Source organism: Lithobates pipiens, unplaced genomic scaffold (genome assembly GCF_037356315.1).
Source record: "Lithobates pipiens isolate NorthernLeopardFrog02 unplaced genomic scaffold, aLitPip1_a1.2 Scaffold_3, whole genome shotgun sequence".
NCBI lineage: Eukaryota > Metazoa > Chordata > Amphibia > Anura > Ranidae > Lithobates > Lithobates pipiens.
Genome location: NW_027507790.1, coordinates 195,228,880 through 195,250,083, shown reverse-complemented (window position 1 = coordinate 195,250,083; position 21,204 = coordinate 195,228,880). Strand labels below are relative to the sequence as shown.

At 44.2% G+C, this 21,204-nt stretch overlaps 1 protein-coding gene across 1 annotated transcript in view; it reads right to left on the bottom strand.

The window, feature by feature from the left end:
* Positions 1-9,999: 9,999 nt before the first annotated feature.
* Positions 10,000-21,204, bottom strand: part of LOC143940874 (uncharacterized) — a 48,092-nt gene continuing 36,887 nt past the window's right edge. The window contains exon 5 of the mRNA XM_077462670.1: positions 10,000-10,408. Within this exon, the coding sequence (XP_077318796.1) occupies positions 10,126-10,408 (283 nt within the window). The 3' untranslated portion in view covers positions 10,000-10,125. The remainder of the gene's footprint in view (positions 10,409-21,204) is intronic.

Here is a 21,204-nt window from a genome sequence, read left to right as displayed (position 1 = left end):
GCCATTCCCCCAACACTGTCTGTAGGGCTTGCGAGTATAGAGTTGGCGAATGCGCCATTCCTTGCGGTAGGCGTGTCCAGGTCAACTGGCGGTTTTTGAGACGGAACGCAAACCACGGTTGACATTCCTCCGCCAGGGGTACAGAAAAGAAAGCATTAGCCAAGTCTATAACAGTAAATGAGGAGCTATCTGATGGTACTTCTGAAAGTAAAGTATGCGGGTTTGGTACTAGTGGCGTTATTGGGACCAATATTTTGTTTACCGCCCTTAGGTCTTGTACCATTCTATACTTTACTGGGCCATCCCCCAATGTCTTTTTCTTGACCGGATACAATGGGGTATTGGCTGGTGACTGTATTTCTTTTAATGCTCCACTTTTGAGTAGAGCCTCCACTTGTAGTTCTATAGCTGCTTCCTGGGGCGCACTGAGTGGGTACTGTTTCTGCTGGGGGAGAACTGCTCCTGGAATCAGCTGTAGAGTAACCGGGGGTATGGGCAAAAGCCCAACGTCTGCTGGATGTGTTTCCCATAGCCCTTCCGGAAGGCTAGACAGAATTTGATCTATTTCCGGCGAGGGTGTATTGGACAGTTCTGGTTCTACTTCCAAAAACTGTATTTTATTACAGATTTCTATACCCTCTGGGTCATCTCCTATTGCTAAGGTGACCATACCATCTGGATGATAAGTAATGTTTGCTCCTATTTTCTGAAGAATATCTGCTCCTAATAAATTAGTAGGGGCTCCTCTGGAAATCAAAAAGCGTGACAAAAACATGTGATTCCCTATTTTTACTTTTAAAGGTTTAGTCAGTGGGGCATCGGACAAAAGACCGTCATAACCACTTATGGGTATGGTGTCACGGGATGTCATGTGTGGAGGGACTACTGAATCAGATAATAAGCTGCGTGATGCTCCTGTGTCAACTAAACAAGGAATATGTTTACCTTCCACCTTCATCAACATGTGGAGCATTTTATTCTCTGATTCAGCTAGGACTGGGGCAAGTCATGCGGTCGGATCGTCCCTATCGTTGGTACGCCTCTGTCTGTAGTCCCTCGTGTCTCTGTCCGTGTTTCCTTCCTGTTCGTCTTTTATTCTTTTCCTACAGTCTCTTTTTATATGTCCCACCTTGTTGCAGTAATAACAGGTAAGAGGTTTACGGGAGGAATTCCCTCCTTCATTGACCCGGGCAACAGTGTTAACTCCCGGTGTCCTTCTGGGTTTAGCTTCTGCTAAATCAGCCTCTATGCCTTGTGCTTTCTGCAACAATGTTCCTCTGTCCCGTATGGCTCTCCATTCGGGAGTACATGCCTTCAGTTTGTCACCTATTTGGGGTACTAGTCCTTCCATAAACTGTCGATTGAAAGCCCTAATGGTGACGGGTAAGGCTAAATCTAGACCTTCGTCAGCCATCATGCTTTCCATGTTGAGGTAAAATTCTGTAACAGTCTGACCTGGGGCCTGTTTTATGGGCGCTGTCGAACCCCTTTCCTGCTGTTTCCTTTGGCAAAATTCTCGTAACTGATTAATAAACAGGGGTCTAGAGTCTATATGACGGGGGTGTACTCCTGGTGGATTTGTCGCTGGATCCCCTTGTGGTCTATGTGGAGCAATTTCATTCATAAATTGATTAAACATTGTTAGTGTCATTTTATGTCTACACAAATCTTCCCCATCTTGCCAAGTTGCTTCATGTGTGTCTAGTAATTGTGTCACGAATCTACAGAATGCGGCAGGTTTTGCTACGGGATCAGGAGCATTCTGTATTAATGCCATAAGAGTGTCAGCCGACCAAGGTGCCCATGTCCTCAGAACGACTTGTTGAGTCACTGTAGGTGGCTGTCCTGCTTGACCCGCATTTGGATTATTTACTTGTATTACCCTAGTCCGACTGTGGACTGGAGCTACGGACTCTGGTCTTTGAGCTCCACAATGTACACATTCCTGTGCCCAGTCTGTATTCTGGGTACCGCATACTCGGCATACCCATCCTCTTCCTCTTAAGGAAGGATAAAGTTTTGGTCTTTCGCTACCTGGTGTGGTAGTGGTATAAGGAGGTGGAGTACCTTCCGTTTTTACTCCATCCTCGGGAGCAGAAGGGAGACTCTTGCGTCGGACCTTCATGTCCCATCCACCCTGTTCATGACAATACTTCCATCCCTCCTCTTTAGCCCTGTTGGAAACCTTAATTAAACATTGTATTTGTGATACCCATCTGTTCTGCAGGACCTCCCCCTGTCTGTCTCTCTTTATATTCTCCCAACCTTCTACACTTAGCCCATTTTCTCCATCCATTCCAAATTTCTTGAGAACCCTATTCGTGCCCTGTGCCTTGTCCTTCCCATACAACATTGTAATTATGTCTTTAACAGCATAACATTTCTGAGATTCCTCCTGGGGTTTACCATGTGTCTGGCCCATTTTGACAGTCCTGCCTAGGTGGCGTTTGGATCACTTACTAAGTGTCTCGTTGCCTTCTCCTCCTAGGGTGCCAAAATACTAAAAACCTCTCCTGGATGAGATTTCTGAAATCGAATTACTTTATATGCTAGCCAACTGACAAATATTATGACCAGACTGACGGCTACAACATATACAAGCATTCCTTTTGGTGGCCAAACACATATAACTAGATCTCCGGACTTTGTGGAGACCTTATTCCCTTCCCATTACCATGGAATCTCTCAGCAATCGTTTCTTATTCCTGCTTTATTGAGGCAGTCAGGACTTATACTTTCAACCCGTTTTTAGGCTCATGAATCAAAAAGCGTATATCAAACTTAAGTGTCGGACCCCCAAGTACTCTTACGAGTTAAGGGCGCATTCCGTTACCCATTGGGATGATATATGTTTCAATTCACACCATACAAACAGGGCTTATCTCAGTCACAACAGACAGATGACAAGGAGACAGACAAGAAACAACGGTAACATAAGTCAAATATTAAATTCAAGACTCGCTTACTACAGAGGTTGGTTTTACCTGAAGAACAATACAGACAGATCGGGTGGGCACAAATCTAAGAAGCACAGAGTTTATAAGAAAATAAAGCTTTTCTTACCTGCGCAGGTTTTGTCTGTGGTTCCTGATGTGCCCGACCTCTTCGTTCCGTCCTTATGTTCGTTCGCCTCTTGTAGTTTCTTTAGCGAAGTCCCTTGTTCGTGCGCCAAAAATGTTAGGTGTGACTACTGCAAGTCACCTATTCATAAGTTATGTTACCGTTTCCCAATTATTATTAGAGTCTTATCTAAGCAAGGAGACACGGAAAGAGTTCTCAGTATGTCTGCTCAGACGGTCACACTCACTCACTCTGAGGTCCTTTATTATCACACAGCTCTTTTTATACACTAAAAAAGACAGGCGTTAAAAAATGTTGAAACAAAACAACTTCTATAAAAGGCAATTTCTAAGTGTCTTCTGCTTTTAGAGCTGATGCAGCAGTTGACCCTTACGACATGGCTTCCTCTTTGTGTGTACGTGACTGCACCCATCCGGCCTTTAAGAATGATGTCTTTAAAACAACTGAAAACAGACGAGATAAGCATTTAGTGAAACATACTGTCAACCATTTTTATTCTTATACCTTGATCCTCACAAGCCACGTCGCACAGCCGCGCAATTGTCAGTTAAATCGACGCAGTGCCGAATCGCAAAAAATGCTCTGGTCTTTGGCCAGCCAAATGGTCCAGGGCTTAAATGGTTAAAGAAGCAATGAGGCTATTGCAGCGTCTTGCAACTGCTTAGCCATGCTTTTGGCTACATAACTCCAACATAGAATCCAAGCAAGCAGATATACACAGACACTGTTTACTTATAGTGTTCACTTTGCTTTACCCATGAGCTCCTGCCACAGATTCTTCCAGGGCTGGACTGGGCCAAAAATGTGGCTATAGACTTCATCCAGACCAGTCCAGGGCACAACACATCAGGGTACAGTACATCAGGGCACAGCACATCAGGGTACAGAGCCCAGCGCATCAGGGCACAAGGCACATCATTGTGCAACACATCAGGGTACAACACACCAGGCCACATCAGGGTACAGAGCCCAGCACATCAGTGTACAGGGCACAGGACATCAGGACACAGGTCACAGTACATCAGGGCACAACACATCAGGGTACAGGGCACAACAAATCAGGGAACAGTACATCAGGGTACAGGACATGATGGCACAGGACATCAAGCCGCATCAGTGCACGGGGCACATCAGGGCATAGGACATGAGGGCAGGGGCATATCAGGTCATGGGGCTCATCAGGGCATAGGACATTAAGGCACATCAGGGCACGGGTCACCTCAGGGCATGGGGCACATCAGGCCAGATGGCACATCAGGGCACTGGGCACATCGGGGCACATCAGGGCACGGGACACATCAGGGCATGGGGCACATGGCACATTGGGGCACATCAGGGCTCAGGGCACATTATGGCACATGACACAGGGCTCGGGGCACATTATGGCACATCAGGGCACAGGGTACATTATGGGGTACATAGCACATCAGGGCACAGGGAACATCAAGCCACAGGGCACGGGGCACATGACACATCGGGGCACGGGACACATCAGTGCCCACCACTGCTCCCTGTTGAAATCAATGGGGCAGCGCTGTGATACCTCCAGCAAAACGCGGCTGGCGCCACTTTACTGCTGACACCGGTGGCGGCACAGTGTGAAAGGGGTCTTAGTACACTATGTAGTCCTCTGCATTTTCATCCCAAACCTTACAAGTCTCACCTGCATAAATGGACTACCACTTGAAGGTAACCTATACTGAGCAAAGTATTTAAGTTGCCATTGCTGACACCCTTATAAAAATGCTATTTACCTGGGTGTCTCTGGCTTCAGTACTTTCTAAATCACTGTCCCTAATCAGCTTGTAACTAGTATTAACCACTTCAATAAAGGGCACTTTTACCTCCTTCCTGCTCAGGCCAATTTTCAGCTGTCAGTGCTGCCACACATTAAATGACAATTGCACATGCAACACTGTACCCATACTAAATTTGTATCATTTTGTTCACACAAAAAAGTGCTTTCTTTTGGTGAAATTTAATTACCACTGGGGTTTTGCTAAATAAACAAAAAAAGACAGATTTTTCCTAATTTCTGTTATGCTCCAGTTATGGTGTATATATCTAGAAATTGATCAATCCTGATGTACTGACGGCCCATCTAATTTCTTGAGGCCCAAAAATGCCAGGGGAGTACTAATACTCCCAAATTCCCCCTTTTTGGGATGTAGACAGTCCAAGGTATTTAGTAAGAGGCATGGTGATTTTTTTTGAAGTTGTAATTTTTTGGAAAATTAAGAAATTACACATATATAGATCTATATCTATATAGATATAGATATAGTATATCACAAAAGTGAGTACACCCCTCACATTTTTGTAAAGATTTTATTATATCTTTTCAAGTGACAACATTGAAGAAATGACACTTTGCTACAATGTTAAGTATTGAGTGTACAGCTTGTATAACAGTGTAAATTTGCTGTCCCCTCAAAATAATAATAAGTGTCAATATTTTGTGTGGCCGCCATTATTTTCCAGCACTGTCTTAACCCTCTTGGGCATGGAGTTCACCAGAGCTTCACAGGTTGCTCGCTTCTTCACCTTCCATTTGAGGATGCTCAATAGGGTTTAGGTCTGGAGACATGCTTGACCAGTCCATCACCTTTACCCTAAGCTTCTTTAGCATGGCAGTGGTAGTCTTGGAGGCGTGTTTTGGGTTGTTTTTATGTTGAAATACTGCCCTGCGGCCCAGTCTCCAAAGGGAGGGGATCATGCTTTGCTTCAGTATGTCACAGTACATGTTGGCATTCATGGTTCCCTCAATGAACTGTATCTCCCCAGTGCCAGCAGCACTCATGCAGCCCCAGACCATGACACTCCCACCACTATGTTTCACTGTCTTTGTACTCCTCACCTGGTTGATGCCACACACGCTTGACACCATCTGAACCAAATAAGTTTATCTTGGTCTCATCAGACCACAGGACATGGTTCCTGTAATACATGTCCTTAGTCTGCTTGCCTTTAGCAAAGAGTTTGCAGGCTTTCTTGTGCATCATCTTTAGAGGAGGTTTCCTTCTGGGACCACAGCCATGCAGACCAATTTGATGCAGTGTGTGGCGTATGGTCTGAGCACTGACAGGCTGGCCCCACATCCCTTCAACCTCTGCAGCAATGCTGGCAGCACTCATATGTCTATTTCCCAAAGACAACCTCTGTATATGACACGGAGCATGTGCACTCAATTTCTTTGGTCGACCATGGTGAGGCCTGTTCTGAGTGGAACCTGTCCTGTTAAACCACTGTATGGTCTTGGCCACTGTGCTGCAACTCAGTTTCAGGGTCTTGGCACTCTTCTTATAGCCTAGGCCAGGGCTCAAAATTTCAAGTCCTGAGCTACTAGCCAGGCCTCAAGGGTTACTCGCCGCCAGTTGCACCGCCCAACTCCAACCTTGCCCCACCCTCATAAATTATCTCATGAAATTACATATTAATGTTTTATGCAATTAAGTTATAAAAATATTAACTTTATCCATGTCCACCAATGCAGCCTGTGCCCAACGTGCAGCCTGTGTCCCACCATGTGCAGCCTACCTGTGGAGGGGAAGAGAGGAGAGCCGCCGGCTGGATGATCTGAGCAGGGAACATTACAGCTTTCGTTTCAATAGCTGTGTGTTCCTCCGCCATGCACGTCACATAAGCCCCTCCCCTTGTCCGGGGGAACTTTGATTCATGTCACCCGTCCTAGGATTGGACAGGTAATCTGTCTATCAGTCCCAGAAAAAGAGACGGGGCTTATGTGACGGTGCATGGCAGGGGACAGCTATTGAAACTAAAGCTGTGATGTTCCCTGGTCTGATCATCCAGCCGGTGGCTCTCCTCTCTTCCCCTCTGTGATTGGCGGTGCTCGACCCCCCCCCCCCCCCCCGGCTCCCAGGCAGCCCTTCTCACCAGCCCTCAAAATTCACTTGCAAAATGCAAGTGTGTGTGTGTGTAATTTTTGAGGGCTGGCCTAGGCCCTCTTTATGTAGAGCAACAATTCTTTTTTCAGATCCTCAGAGTTCTTTGCCATGAGGTGCCATGTTGAACTTTCAATGACCAGTTTGAGAGAGTGATAAAGTCACATGACACCGGGGAGGAAAAATGGCTAATTCGGCTCAATTTGGACATTTTCACTTGGAGTGTACTCACATTTGCTGCCAGCAGTTTAGACCTTAATGGCTGTATGTTGAGTTATTTTGAGGGGACAGCAAATTTACAGTGTTGTCACATGAAAAGATATAATAAAATATTTACAAAAATGTGAGAGGTGTACTCACTTTTGTGAAATACTGTATATATATATATATATATATATATATATATATATATATATATATATATATATATATATATATATATATATATATATATATATATAGTGTGTGTGTATACTGTCACCAGTGCAGTACAGCATCATCATATAACTGGTGTGACGGTGATCAGGGACACTGACAGTATGAAAAAAAAGAATAAAAATATAATAAAAAAATGTTTTTTGTTTTTTTTTTACAAATATTTTAACACACTTTGACCAGAGCAATATAATGTTACCATAGTAACATTGTACTACTCTGGGTAAGTAATCTGTATTTTTTTTGTACATATTATGTTTGCTTATAGCAATGAATTTCATTGCAAATGCAAGCATTTTACTGAATGAAATTGATTCATTCCGTTTGTTTAGCTGTAATTGGCCACAGCTGATCACATGGCGCAGATGGGCTGTGATTGGCCCAGTCTGTACCATGTGATCACTGTGACCAATCACAGCTAGCAACACAACACAATTGTACACAATGGATGGCTTGAAAGGAAGCCATCCATTGCTTAGGACAGTCATGTGAACTGATTGGTTACAGCAATCACATGGTACTGGCAGTGGGCCAGTACAATCAGTCATCGGATGGGTTCTGTGGATACAGCCGGTAACAGATTGTGTCGGAGCATGCCCCTGCAGGACCGCACGAAGCACGATCTGGTAGGACGTCATATGACATCTACCCAGATCGACGAGAGGCCAGTCCCCGCATCATTTGTCCATAGGCTGGGTGGCAACGGGTTAAAGACAGAACTCCTGATCTACATACTTGTTTTCTTAAGGATGCCACAAATGGCAGCCTACATGTTTCTCTCAGTAGTGGTTACCTGTGTGAAAAGGTTCTTCTAGGTCAGTGGTTCTCAACTCCTGTCCTCAGGACCCACTAACAGGCCAGTTTGCAAGATAACTGAAATACATCACAGGTGATATCATTTTCTGCTCAGTGATTGCAGTACTCTAGTCTGCATCTCCCCAAGGTAATACTTAAAACCTGGCCTGTTAGTGGGCCCTGAGGACAGGAATTGAGAACCACTGTTCTAGGTAAAGCATAAGTTGAAACTAATCTTAAAAAAAAAAGTATGTATTCCTAACTCAAAAAGTACCTTCTTCCTATTTGAGGGTGGCTATGTTTATTCTTCATGGTCCCACAGTATATAGGAGCCATCATTTCTTGATTGCTTCCAAGATGGCAGAGATAGAGGAGCACATGGAGGACATTAATTACATTATTTAATTAAAAATAGATTACAGGGCCATTAGGTAGTGACTGTGTATAGATAATATATAGAAAATGAGGGTATTGTTTAACCACTTGCTTACTGGGCACTTAAACCCCCCTCCTGCCCAGACCAATTTTCAGCTTTCAGCGCTGATGCACTTTGAATGACAATTGCGCGGGCATACAACACTGTACCCAAATGAAATTTTTATCATTTTTTTCCCACAAATAGAGCTTTCTTTTGGTGGTATTTAATTACAGCTGGGAGTTTTATTTTTCGCTAAACAAACAAAAAAAGATGCAAAAAAAAAAAATCATGTTTAATAGTTTGTTATAAAATTTTGCAAACAGGTAATTTTTCTCCTTCATTGAAGTGCGCTGATGAGGCGGCACTGATAGGCTGCACTGGGGGGCACTGATAGGCTGCACTGGTGGGCACTAATAGGCACAGATAAGGTGGCACCGATAGGCACAGATAAGGCAGTACTGATGGGCACAGATAAGGCGGCATTGATGGGCAAAGATGGGCACAGATAAGATGGCACGGATGGGTGGCACGGATGGGTGGCACTAAGGGGCACTGATAGGTACCACTGATAGATGGGACTGATGGGCACTGATAGGTGGCTTTGATAGGTGGCACTGCTGGGCACTGATGGGCGGCACTGATGGGCACTGGTAGATGACACTGATGGGCATGGATATGTGGCACTGGGGTGCAGCACCGTTGTTGAGGCAGATTGTGGGCACTGATGGGTGGCACTGTGGGCACTGATGGGTGGCACTGTGGGCACTGCTGGGTGGCACTGACGGGGGCACTTATTTATTAATGAGGTGGCACTGGCAGGGGGCAGGTGGGCACTGGCAGGGCTGGTCGTGATTGGGACTGATGTCTCGATCACGGCCGCCGGTGATCGGCTCTTTTTTTTTTCTCCTTGCGCTGTCAGCGTGAGGAGGAATAATAGCCGATTACCGGCTCCGTTGTATCACATGATCAGCTGCCATTGGCTGACAGCTGATCACGTGGTAAGGGGTCGGGATTGACCCCTTGCTCGGATCCGTGATCAGGCGAGTCTCATAGACTCGCCTATCACAGAGCGCGCAGGCCGCTCGTGCACGGGGCGACGTCAATAGACGTAGTCCCGGCAAAGGAGGTCTGCGCTGTAGCCGTCATTTGGCTATAGCGCGGATCTCTAGTGGTTAATGTCATTTACTTTCAGGTTTGTATTTCTGTACACTCTTGACTTGCTGTACATCTGTGCCTGAGAGAATGGTGCATATAGTCATTTAAGGGATGGCAGCAAGATAACAAGTGGCACATCTGCAATAAGGGATTATTAATTTGTTAGAAAATAAATATTCTGTTTCACAATATCACAAGCAAAAAGAAGATATGTCCTGTAAAGAGTTGTATTTAATGGACATGCTAATGTATAGTTCTTTAAAGATTATGTAGCTACTGGGTTGAGTTATATAAATCCAGCACTGAATTTGATGTCACATTTCTCCTTGGTACATGGTTTCACCTGTATCCAAGCCCTAAGTGTGTATGTGTGTAAAATTTCCTGGATTTTTCCTGTAAGTAATCCACGCTAAAGCCGAGGTCCATTACTTGGGAGCGAAGAGTCCTGTGGTCCTTTAGGTCAGACTCAAAGACAGTTTCTTGTAGTCGTCTCACTAAGGCCTGGAGTTCAGTGTTTAGGTTCTGCAGAGCTTCGTTTTCACTACCTAGGACATTTTTCTCTCTGATGGCAAGGTCACGCTCCCATTTGGCTATAGTGATTTTCTCTTCAAGTTCCTTCAAGCTGTCAAGACACAGTTATACAGACATTATGAAAGGGCAATCTCCCTGCAGTGCTCCCCCACAATGAAGAAAAAACAAATCAGTATATATTCTTTGTTTTTTTTTGTTTTTGTTTTTATTTCAAAGTGTTATCGACCAGGTTCCATGATGTCATGGGTCCTCTTCGCCCTTCTCTTCCTCCCATGATGGGCGGGAGGTAAATAATTTGAGTCCAGGGCAGGAAGGGGGGGGGGGGTTAGGCTTGATGTCCTGATCTTAGAGGAAGTGGCATGAAGGCTGTGGGTGCCATTTAACCAGAGCAGGGGAGGCAAGTCTGCAAAGCTGCTTTTTTTTTTTTAAAGTACAACTCCAGTCAAATACTAACTACAGTGCCTTGAAAAATTATTCATACCCCTTGAAATATTCCACATTTTGTCATGTTACAACCAAAAACCTAAATGCATTTTATTGGGATTTTATGTGGTAGACCAACACAAATTGGCACATAATTGAGAAGTGGAAGGAAAATAATAAATGGTTTTCAAAATATTTTACAAATAAATATGTGAAAAGTGTGTGCATTTGTATTCAGCCCCCTTTGGTTCCCCTAACTCAAAATCTAGTGGAACAGATTGCCTTCAGAAGTCACCCAATTAGTAAATAGAGTCCACCTGTGTGTAATTTAATCTCATTATAAATACAGCTGTTCTGTGAAGCCCTCAGAGGTTTGATAGAGAACCTTAGTGAACAAACAGCATTATGAAGGCCAATGAACACACCAGACAGGTCAGGGATAAAGTTGTGGAGAAGTTTAAAGCAGGGTTAGGTTTTAAAAAAATAAAATAAATATTCCAAGCTTTGAACATCTCACGGAGCACTGTTCAATCCAACATCCGAAAATAGAAAGAGTATGGCACAACTGCAAACCTACCAAGACGTGGCTGTCGACCTAAACTGACAGGCCGGGCAAGGAGAGGATTCATCAGAGAAGCAGCCAAGAGGCCCATGGTAACTCTGGAGGAGCTGCAGAGATCCACAGTTCAGGTGGGAGAATCTGTCCACAGGACAACTATTAGTTGTGCACTCCACAAATCTGGCCTTTGTGGAAGAGTAGCAAGAAAAAAGCCATTGTTGAAAGAAAGCCATAAGTCATCCCGTTTGCGAGAAGCCATGTGGGGGACACAGCAAACATGTGGAAGAAGGTGCTCTGGTCATATGAGACCAAAATTTAGCTTTTTAGCCTAAAAGCAAAATGCTATGTGCGGTGGAAAACTAACACCCTGAACATACCATCCCCACCGTGAAAGACAGTGGTGGCAGCATCATGTTGTGGGGATGCTTTTCTTCAACAGGGACATGGAAGCTGTTCAGAGTTGATGGGAAGATGGATTGAGCCAAATACAGGGCAATCTTAGAAGAAAACCTGTTAAGAGTCTGCAAAAGACTTGGGGCAGAGGTTCACCTTCCAGCAGGACAACGGCCCTAAACATACAGCCAGAGCTACAATGGAATGGTTTAGATCAAAGCATATTCATGTGTTAGAATAGCCCAGTCAAAGTCCAGACCTAAATCCAATTGAGATTCTGTGGCAAGACTTGAAAATTGCTGTTCACAGACGATCTCCATCCAATCTGACAGAGCTTGAGCTATTTTGCAAGAAGAATGGGCAAAAATTTCAATAGATGTGCAAAGCTGGAAGAGACATCCCCAAAAAAGTCTTGCAGTTGTAATTGCAGCAAAAAGTGGTTCTAGAACGTATTGACTCAGGGAGTTGAATACAAACGCATGTCCCAATTTTCACATATTTATTTTGAAAACCATTTATCATTTTGCTTCCACTTCACAATTATGTGCCACTTTGTTTTGCTCTATCACATAAAATCCTAATAAAATACATTTACATTTTTGGTTGTAACATCATAAAATAAAATATGGAAAATTTCAAGGGGTATAAATACTTTAGGGCACTGCATACTTAAAGGGGTTGTAAAGGTAAATGTTTTTTCACCTTAATGCATTCTATGCATTAAGGTGAAAAAAATCTCACAGTGCCGGCGCCCCCAGCCCCCCCGTTTTACTTACCTCACCCCTCGAAAGTCCCGCACTCGCCCCCGCCGTCCTCTTCACCGCTCAGCCTGGCCGCTGATTGGCTGGAGTGAATGGATTGAAGGCAGCGCAGACATTGGCTCGCGCTGCTGTCAATCACATCCAATGATGCGGCGCGCAGGGGGCGGGGGCGTGTAATACAGCGAGCGACTATAGCCGCCGGCTGTTTCACTGGAGCGCGTCTGCAGGTGCTTCTCACCATGCGAGGGAGCTCGCATTAACGTGAGAAGTACCTGCGGGAAGAAGCAGAGAAAGCCGCAGAGGGACCCTAGAAGAGCAGGTTTGGGGCCACTCTGTGCAAAGCGAGCTGCACAGTGGAGGTAAGTATAACATGTTTGTTATTTTAAGAAAAAATAAATTTACTTTACAATCCCTTTAAACCTGCCCCCGCCCCTATTCGAAGCCAATTCTAACCATCCTGTAAAGAAAGGATGTGTATACTTACCTATTCTGAGGATACTCTGGCCCTGTCACTTGATCTCACCAGTGCCAGCTTCAGTGAGGATTAGAGATTGCTGACAACGGCTGCAAAGCCTGGGCAATAAGGTCACCCATAGGCTTACTATGGGTCATCTGTTGTTGGCTGTCCCTCCTCTACACAGAAGCCAGCGCTGGGAGCCGAATATGTGACCAGACCAAAGTGCCCTTAGAACAGGTAAGTATAGACAACTTTCCTTTACAGGGTAGTTATAATAGGGTTAGAATGGGGGTGGGGGGGCTCAGACCTACCGCTCGCTCCAGAGACTAATGCTGCCGAGGTAGTGTGGAGGAGGAGGAGGGAAGGAGAAGCCGAGCGTTGAGGTGCCGAAACGAGGGGACGCTGCGAAGCTGTGACACCACCAAAGCGAGAGTAACGGTACATTCGGTTGACCGAATGGCGCAACAGTGGAGATATGTGGAGGTCGCCACAGGAAGCTCTCCCATAGAGGAACACCGATCCCCACGTAAGAAACCCTGTGAGAGAGGGAATCAAAGCGAAGGGAGGGATTGAGCGATACCCCCCCCCCCCCCGGTGGAAGAGACGTAAGACCTGAAGGTATGACTAGGAAAAGGGGGGTGGAGGAGGCGACCACACATAATGGATCACAAACATTACGTAGTTCCAAAGATAAGGCTGGTCACTCGACCGGGCTGACAGGCGTTGCTGCTGCTGCCGCCGCTTCTAAACTAGAGCGATATGCCCATACGCCTAATCAGACTCCAAACCAAACACCCAAAAAGAACGTGCAAGTCGGAGAGGGGCGGCCGCAGAGTACTGCAGCCGTGCAAACGGTCGGAAGGAAAAGCCAGGGCTTGACGACCGAAATAGAGCCGACAAGTTTAAATAAAGCAATATGTGTGGCAGTCCGGTCGGACACTACGGGTGTAATGGGTGGAATATCGGAAGCACAAGCGTCCGTGAGTAATCTCTCCTTGGAGAGGGGGATTGGACGGGACATTGAGATAAGTACAGAAGGAGAAATTTGGGTAAAAGGTAAAGAACCATCACTAAAAGAAATTCTTTCTGCGGTGAATACATGTAAATTATCATTGGATGATGTATCAGATCAATTAAAGCAGATAAGAGAAGATGGGATAAATCTTAAAAATGAAGTACAGAAAACTGCGGCCCGTATATCAGATATGGAGGAGAGAGTCAGCCAGGTGGAGGATGATGTACTCCCGCTGAAACAGGAGATGCAAATGATGAAGGGCCAGTTAAATTTGTGTATGGCTAAAATGGACAATATGGAAAATATTATACGCAGGAAAAATATCAGAGTTTTAGGTGTTCCGGAGAAAAGTGAAGGCAATAATCTTGCTGAATTTATGGAAATATGGATAAAGGATAAAGTAGGGAGTGAGAAGCTATCAAGATTTTTTGCAATTGAAAGGGCGTATAGAATTCCGTTTAGGATGGTGGAAGAAAGAAGTCATCCTAGACCCATAATCATCCAATTGCTGTCCTATAGAGATAAAGTTGTTATCCTTCAAAGAGCAAGAGAACTGCGTAACCTTGAATATAATGGGATAAAGATTTCATTGTATCCGGATTTTTCCCCAGAGCTGCAAGGACAGAGAGCCAAGTTTATAGAATGCAAAAAGAAATTGCAGAGTCTTAAAGTGAACTATGCATTGCTTTATCCGGCAAAGTTGAGGGTATCAGCATTTGGGGAAAATACATTTTTTAATAGTCCAGAAGAAGTTAAGTCGTGGTTGGAGGAAAATAAATGTCTGCTGCAACAGAGGGGAATGCTGTAATATGAAAACAGAAAGAAAATGGACATTTTTTTCCTTTTTTTTTTTTTTTTTTTTTGGACTAAGAGGGAATGCCCCCATATTGTTCTGTTTGTCTCCCTCCCTCTCGTCTTCCCCCCTTCCCCTTTTTTTTTTTTTTTTTCTCGGCAGTAATGTGGACTATTTTTTGTTATAGAAATAAGAGTAATGGGAGTGGGTGGGTAGGGCGAGTAGGTGGGGAGGATATATCACCCTGGGAGGTAAAAACGGTCATGTTGGAAGCCCCTTAGAAGGGCCCCAAGTGGGGCATGGGAGGGTTGGGGAGGGGAAAGAAAAAAGGGATGGGGAGTATCAATGGATGAATGATAGCGAGAGAAAGGAGGTTGAAAGGATAGGAAAGGATATAGGCAGGCATGGTAAAGGATTATTAATTACACAAAAAAAAAATATTTAAGTATAAAGTTGATGGGTGAAATTGCATTGAATACGGTGGTCAGGGAAAAAGGGCACAAGAAAATGAAATTAAGGGAGGCACAAGGAAATAATATTGTTCAATTTATATAAAATGTGTGTAAAATGTGCATAAGAAATATGGTAAATTTGAGATACAAAATATGTGTGGGACTAAAATTTTGGAGCACAGGGAAAAAAGAAAAAAGTAAGGGGGAGATCACGTATGAAAACACAGAGAAAGCACGTAGAATGGAGAATAAAAGTATGATATTGTGATTTAGGCTTTAAATATGGGAGTAAGCAGTAAGGTAGGGAACTTCACTAAAAAGGTTAAAATTTGTTCTTGGAATATACGGGGGGTGAAGGAACAGCTGAAGAGACGTGCGTTATTTTCCATGGGGAATATGGGTAATTATGGGATGCTCTGTTTGCAGGAGACCCACCTGGACCGTGATACAATTAGCGTGCTAAGACACAGAAAATATAGGATACAATATCATTCTACATACACCTCCTACTCAAGGGGAGTGAGTGTCTTAATAGATCCTGGGTCGGGCCTAACCTGCAGGCAGAGCATCATAGATGTTAAAGGGAGATATGTGTTCCTTTTTTGTGGTATAGAAGATAGAGTATGTGTGATTGCAACTGTGTATATCCCTCCACCATTTAATGCAGAAATATTATATGAACTGCTGAAGTTTATAAAGGATAAGCCTGGAATCCCAGTCATAATAGCAGGGGACTTTAATATGATAATGGATCAAAAAATAGATAGGTTCCCACAGAAGGTCGGTAGTAGGGAGGGACCTAATGGGTTGTTATTTCAATTCTGTGAAGAAACAGGTTTTGTGGATATATGGAGAAGGTGGAACCCCTTAAAAAAACAGTATTCTTGTCACTCTAAGACGTACTCCACCTTGTCCAGGATCGATATGGTGCTGTGTAATGAAGAGGCGCTGGGGATGGTAGAGAAAGTGGAGTACGAGCCAAGGGGAATTTCGGACCATTCACCGGTAATGTTTTTAATGACAATAGGGAGAGGATGTAGTAGAAGGGAATGGAAGATAAACCCATTTTGGTTAGAACTAATGGATAACATGGAGGGGGTAAAAGAAAATCTAAAAGAATTTTTGAGCATAAATGCGGGATCTACGTCCCTGGGAATAATGTGGGATACCTTGAAAGCCTTCTTAAGGGGGGAACTAATAAAAAAGATATCGCAGATTAAGAAGAATGGGTTAGCAAAGGAAATAGAAGCAAAAGAAAGGGTAAGGAGGTCAGAAGAGAGGTATATAAGGGCCCCCTCAGAAGAAAGTTCCAAGGAATGGGAGAAAAATCAGGTAGAATATAAAAGACTTATATGGGAGAAAGAAGAGAAGAAAAGGCAGTTCCAGAGGCAGTCCTTCTTTGGCGAAGGGGAACAAGTGGGGAGGGTATTGTCATTGATTGCTAAATCAAATAGTTCGTCCCCAATAATACCGGCGATATTGGACAGGGAGGGAGGTATGAGGAAGTCAACACCTGAAATAGTGGAAGAGTTTAGAAAATATTATGAGGAACTATATAAAGTTTCAAACTCTGAAGTAGAGGGGGAGATGCAGGAATTTTTTGGGAAAATAACATTACCCAGGCTGTCGGAGGAAGATAGGGAGGGCTTGGAAGCACCATTGACCCTGGAGGAGCTGCAAAAAGTAACAGCAGAAATGACAAATCAGAAAGCACCAGGTCCGGACGGACTGCCGATAGAGATTTATAAAAAATTTGGGGAGATACTTTTACCGGCTCTCCTACAGGTGTTCAATGGCGCTTTTGAAGCGGGACAGTTGCCGCAATCAATGATGGAGGCCACAGTGGTGGTCCTAGCAAAAGAAGGGAAAAACCAATTGGAGACCGCATCATATAGACCTATATCGTTACTGTGTTCAGATGTTAAAATCTTGGCAAAAGTACTTGCAACAAGGGTAAAAAATATAATATCAAAACTAATACATCAGGACCAAACTGGGTTTATCCCAGGGCGGTCCACAAATATGAATGTGAGACGCACCTATTTAAACATTCAGATTCCTTCAGAAAACAAAGGGAATAGAGCAGTTATGTCCTTAGATGCAAAAAAAGCCTTCGATAGCGTGGAGTGGCATTATTTGAGGAGGGTGTTGGCGGAATTTCAATTTGGTCCGAGATTTATGCAATGGATAAGAGTACTGTATACAGGTCCTAGGGCGAAAGTGAGAATAAATGGGGTATGTTCAGAGGGGTTCCATTTGGAGAGGGGGACAAGACAGGGGTGCCCTTTGTCGCCCCTGCTTTTCGCCCTCTTAAAGCCTCTGGCTATAGCCTTGAGAGAGGCGCAGGATATCCGGGGGTTTAAAAGAGGGAACGAAGAGGAAAAGGTTGCTTTGTATGCAGACGATGTATTGTTGTTATTAGGGGACACGGGGCCCTCATTGGTGGCGGCAATGACCCTGATAAAAGAATTAGGGTATTTCTCTGGACTTGAAATTAACTGGGAAAAATCTGCCCTCCTACCAGTGGATCCCCTCGATACCCCACTGCCAGTACAGGTATCCCAAATAGAAATAGTTAAACAAATGAAGTACTTGGGAGTGAATACGGCAGATCCAAGGCAGTATATAGCAGGGAATTTAGTTCCACTTATGTCAAAATTAAAGCGTAAAATTAGAATATGGAAGAACCTCCCTTGTCAGTAGCCGGTAGGTGCAACTTAATTAAGATGGTGTGGATGCCTCAAATATTATATGTTATACAAAACTCACCGGTTTGGATTCCAAAATATTGGTTTAAAAAAATGGAAAGTTTGTTTAGAGAGGTGATATGGAAGAACAGTGTGGCAAGAATTAGCTTACAAGTACTACAGAGACCAAGGGAAATGGGTGGGATGGCACTACCTAATATGAGATACTACTTTCTGGCTGCCCAATTACAGTATATGAGGGGAGGTAACCTGGTAGCAGTGACAGGAAGGGGGGGTGGTCCCCTGGGGAGGGATACTCCACATAATACGGTCGCGGAAGCCGTGGAAGCCGACTCATTTAGGACCAGCTGCCCCACAGTCCAACTGATGGTAAAGTGTTGGGAGGAGGTAAAAGTAATATTGGGGTATAGAGGATATACAGAATTCTCACCAATATGGGAAAATAAAAACTTAGAGGAAATTAAGAAAATGGGGAGATTAGTAGAATGGGATCGGAGGGGCGTACACTTCTTAGTACAACTATATAAGGACGGGAGACTGAAAACATTTCAGGAACTAAGGGATGAATATGGGTTACCGGCTTATTACCTCCTTAATTATATACAAATTAAACATGCGTTAGAGGCACAATTTAGAGACAGGAAGTTGGAATGGAGTAAGATGCCTGCACTCAGGAGAATCATAAGCTATAATATATCGAAAGGAGGTATTTCTGAGATCTATAGGTATCTAAAGGGAACAGAACAAGAAGGGGTAATAGAGGAGAAAAAAAAGGCAAAATGGGAAAGAGAGGTGGGCCCAATATCGGTAGAACAGTGGGAAAAGGTTCTGGCATTGGGGGCGAAAGTTTCCTTATCTCCATCACATAGTATATCTCAAATGTATTTAATCCATAGGGTATATTACACTCCTCTTAAAATGTTTAGATTTGGGAGTAGACAGGACGCAGAATGCCAAAGGTGTGGGGACCGAAGAGGAGATTTAATACATATGATTTGGCGATGCCCAAGATTATATAGATATTGGGTAGGAATAATAGGGAAAATTAATAAAGTGTTTGGGTTATCATTGGAAGTAGAAGCTAAAATCTGTATAATGGGATTGATAGAAGAAGAGGAGGTACGAGGGGATATCCACACAGCGGTTATTAGATGCCTTTTTCAGGGGAGGAAATTAATTGCGTTTAAATGGCAGAGGAGGGAAGCGCCTACAGTAAAGGAATGGATGGAAAGGGTGAAAGATAACATAAAAAAGGAGGAATACATATATAGGAAAAGAGGTAATTATGGGAAGTTTGTTAAAATATGGGGAAAGTGGGGTGAGCAATGAGAAAGGGTGAGTAAGTTGTAAGAGTGATGGATGAAGGAGGGAATGAATGAGAGGTGGGGAGGGGGATGGGAGAAGGGAATGAGTAATTTGTTTAAGTTTGATGTTATTTAAAATTTTTCTTTTGTATAAATTGTGAATTGAATATTATCGGCGGAGGGAATGGGAGGGGGAGAGGGTTGATAGGGGAGGGAGGATGGGAGGGGGGGATAAGGGAAATTTGTTTGTAAGGGGAATTATTGTATGTGATTATTTTGTGGCAATATTTGTAAATTTGAATATAAAGCAAATAAAATAAAAAAATTTAAAGATTAAAAAAAGAATGGGGGTGGGGGCAGGTTTAGGTATAGTTAGGATTTTACATGATTTCTACCTTAATGCTGCTATGGGGGATCTTATATTTGGCCTCAATCCCAAACTGCACGTGGGCTTTAAATTCAAAAATAAAATACAGCTTACCAATTCTTTTTTTTTTTGGCTTTCTTTTAACCTGGTTATCTGGCCAATAAATCTGTTGTTTTTCAACAGCACAAGCTTTCCTGCAGTTGTAGCAGTTAGAGCGTTGACACAAACAGCTTACCACTGACAGGGTTGCTTACAATGACTGGCTTTTATTTATTTATGCAAGGACCTCCATACCAAGGACTCCACTGCATGTAGCAACCGGACCACTCCTCAGAAGCGCCAGGTGTTACAGCAAGCCAGGACCACCAAAACCGGACCACCTCACAGCTAACCAGGGCCACCGCAACCAGGTAAGCTCGCACCCCCCCCCCCCAGCAATTGATCCAGGAGCTGCGTCCGACCGCCTTCGTGGGTCAGGAAGGAATTTTTTTCCCCACTGGTGCGATTGGCCGCCACTGCCAGGGTTTTTTTCGCCTTCCTCTGGATCAACGGGAGGGCCGTAGGTTTAGCATACCCCTACCACCCCCTCCATGTCCATTTCACACCATCTCTAGTACTACCATTCCGCCTCACCAACGGGTTCTATTCTGGGCAGGGATCTTCGCCCTAAAGCAAAGGTAGCTGGAATAGCCAGCAACTCACGACCCAAATACAAAAACTCCCTCCGCACAGGTGTCCCAAGATCAACTTGCGCGCTTACTAATAGCCACAGCACGGCGGCAAGTCTGATACCTAGCCCGTCCTCAGGTTAAAACCCTGATCAGGATCATCATCTTAGGCCCCCTAGTACTATCAACCTCATCCACGGACCATGTGCTACTTCAAATACTCAGCAGAAGTTCTCCACAGACTAAGGAATGCTAGCACAACATTGCCATCTTCCATACAAAAAATCCTTCAAAAAGAACTACTAAAGACCGGACGACAAGCAACCATCAAACACAGGAAGATATCTACTCAACCACAACAATTAGCATGCGCCTTGATTAACGCCAGGCCTGCAGTCAAACACAGACTGGAAGTACACGACTTCATCACCAAGAACAACTTAGATTGCCTCTTCATCACGAAAGCTGGCTAACCCCTGACTGCAACACCATCCTCACCGAACTACAGGATCCTAACCGAGCACCGGAAAGGAAAAAAAGGAGGAGGCCTAGCAGTGATCTTTAAATCTCACCTGGTGCTCACCAAACAATCTTCACACAAACCAGTGCCTTTTATGGAGACCCTGACGCTACATCTTCAATCAACACCCCATGATACCACTCATATTCTACTATGCTACAGACCGCCGGGACAACATCCCATGACACCACTCATATTCTACTATGCTACAGACCGCCGGGACCCAAGTCCAATCTTCTTTCACCCCTCACGGAGTTCATTGCAATACACACCCTAAAATTCAAAAATTTCCTGGCACTCTGAGATTTTAACCTCTGGGCAAACGAGCCCCAAGACCCTATCGCGACCGCCTGTATCAATCAACTGGAAGAACTGGGTCTCCAGCAACTGATAAAGACTCCCACACATGGGTCAGGACACACCCTGGACCTCATCTTTAAACAAAACATTGACATCAACATACTGGA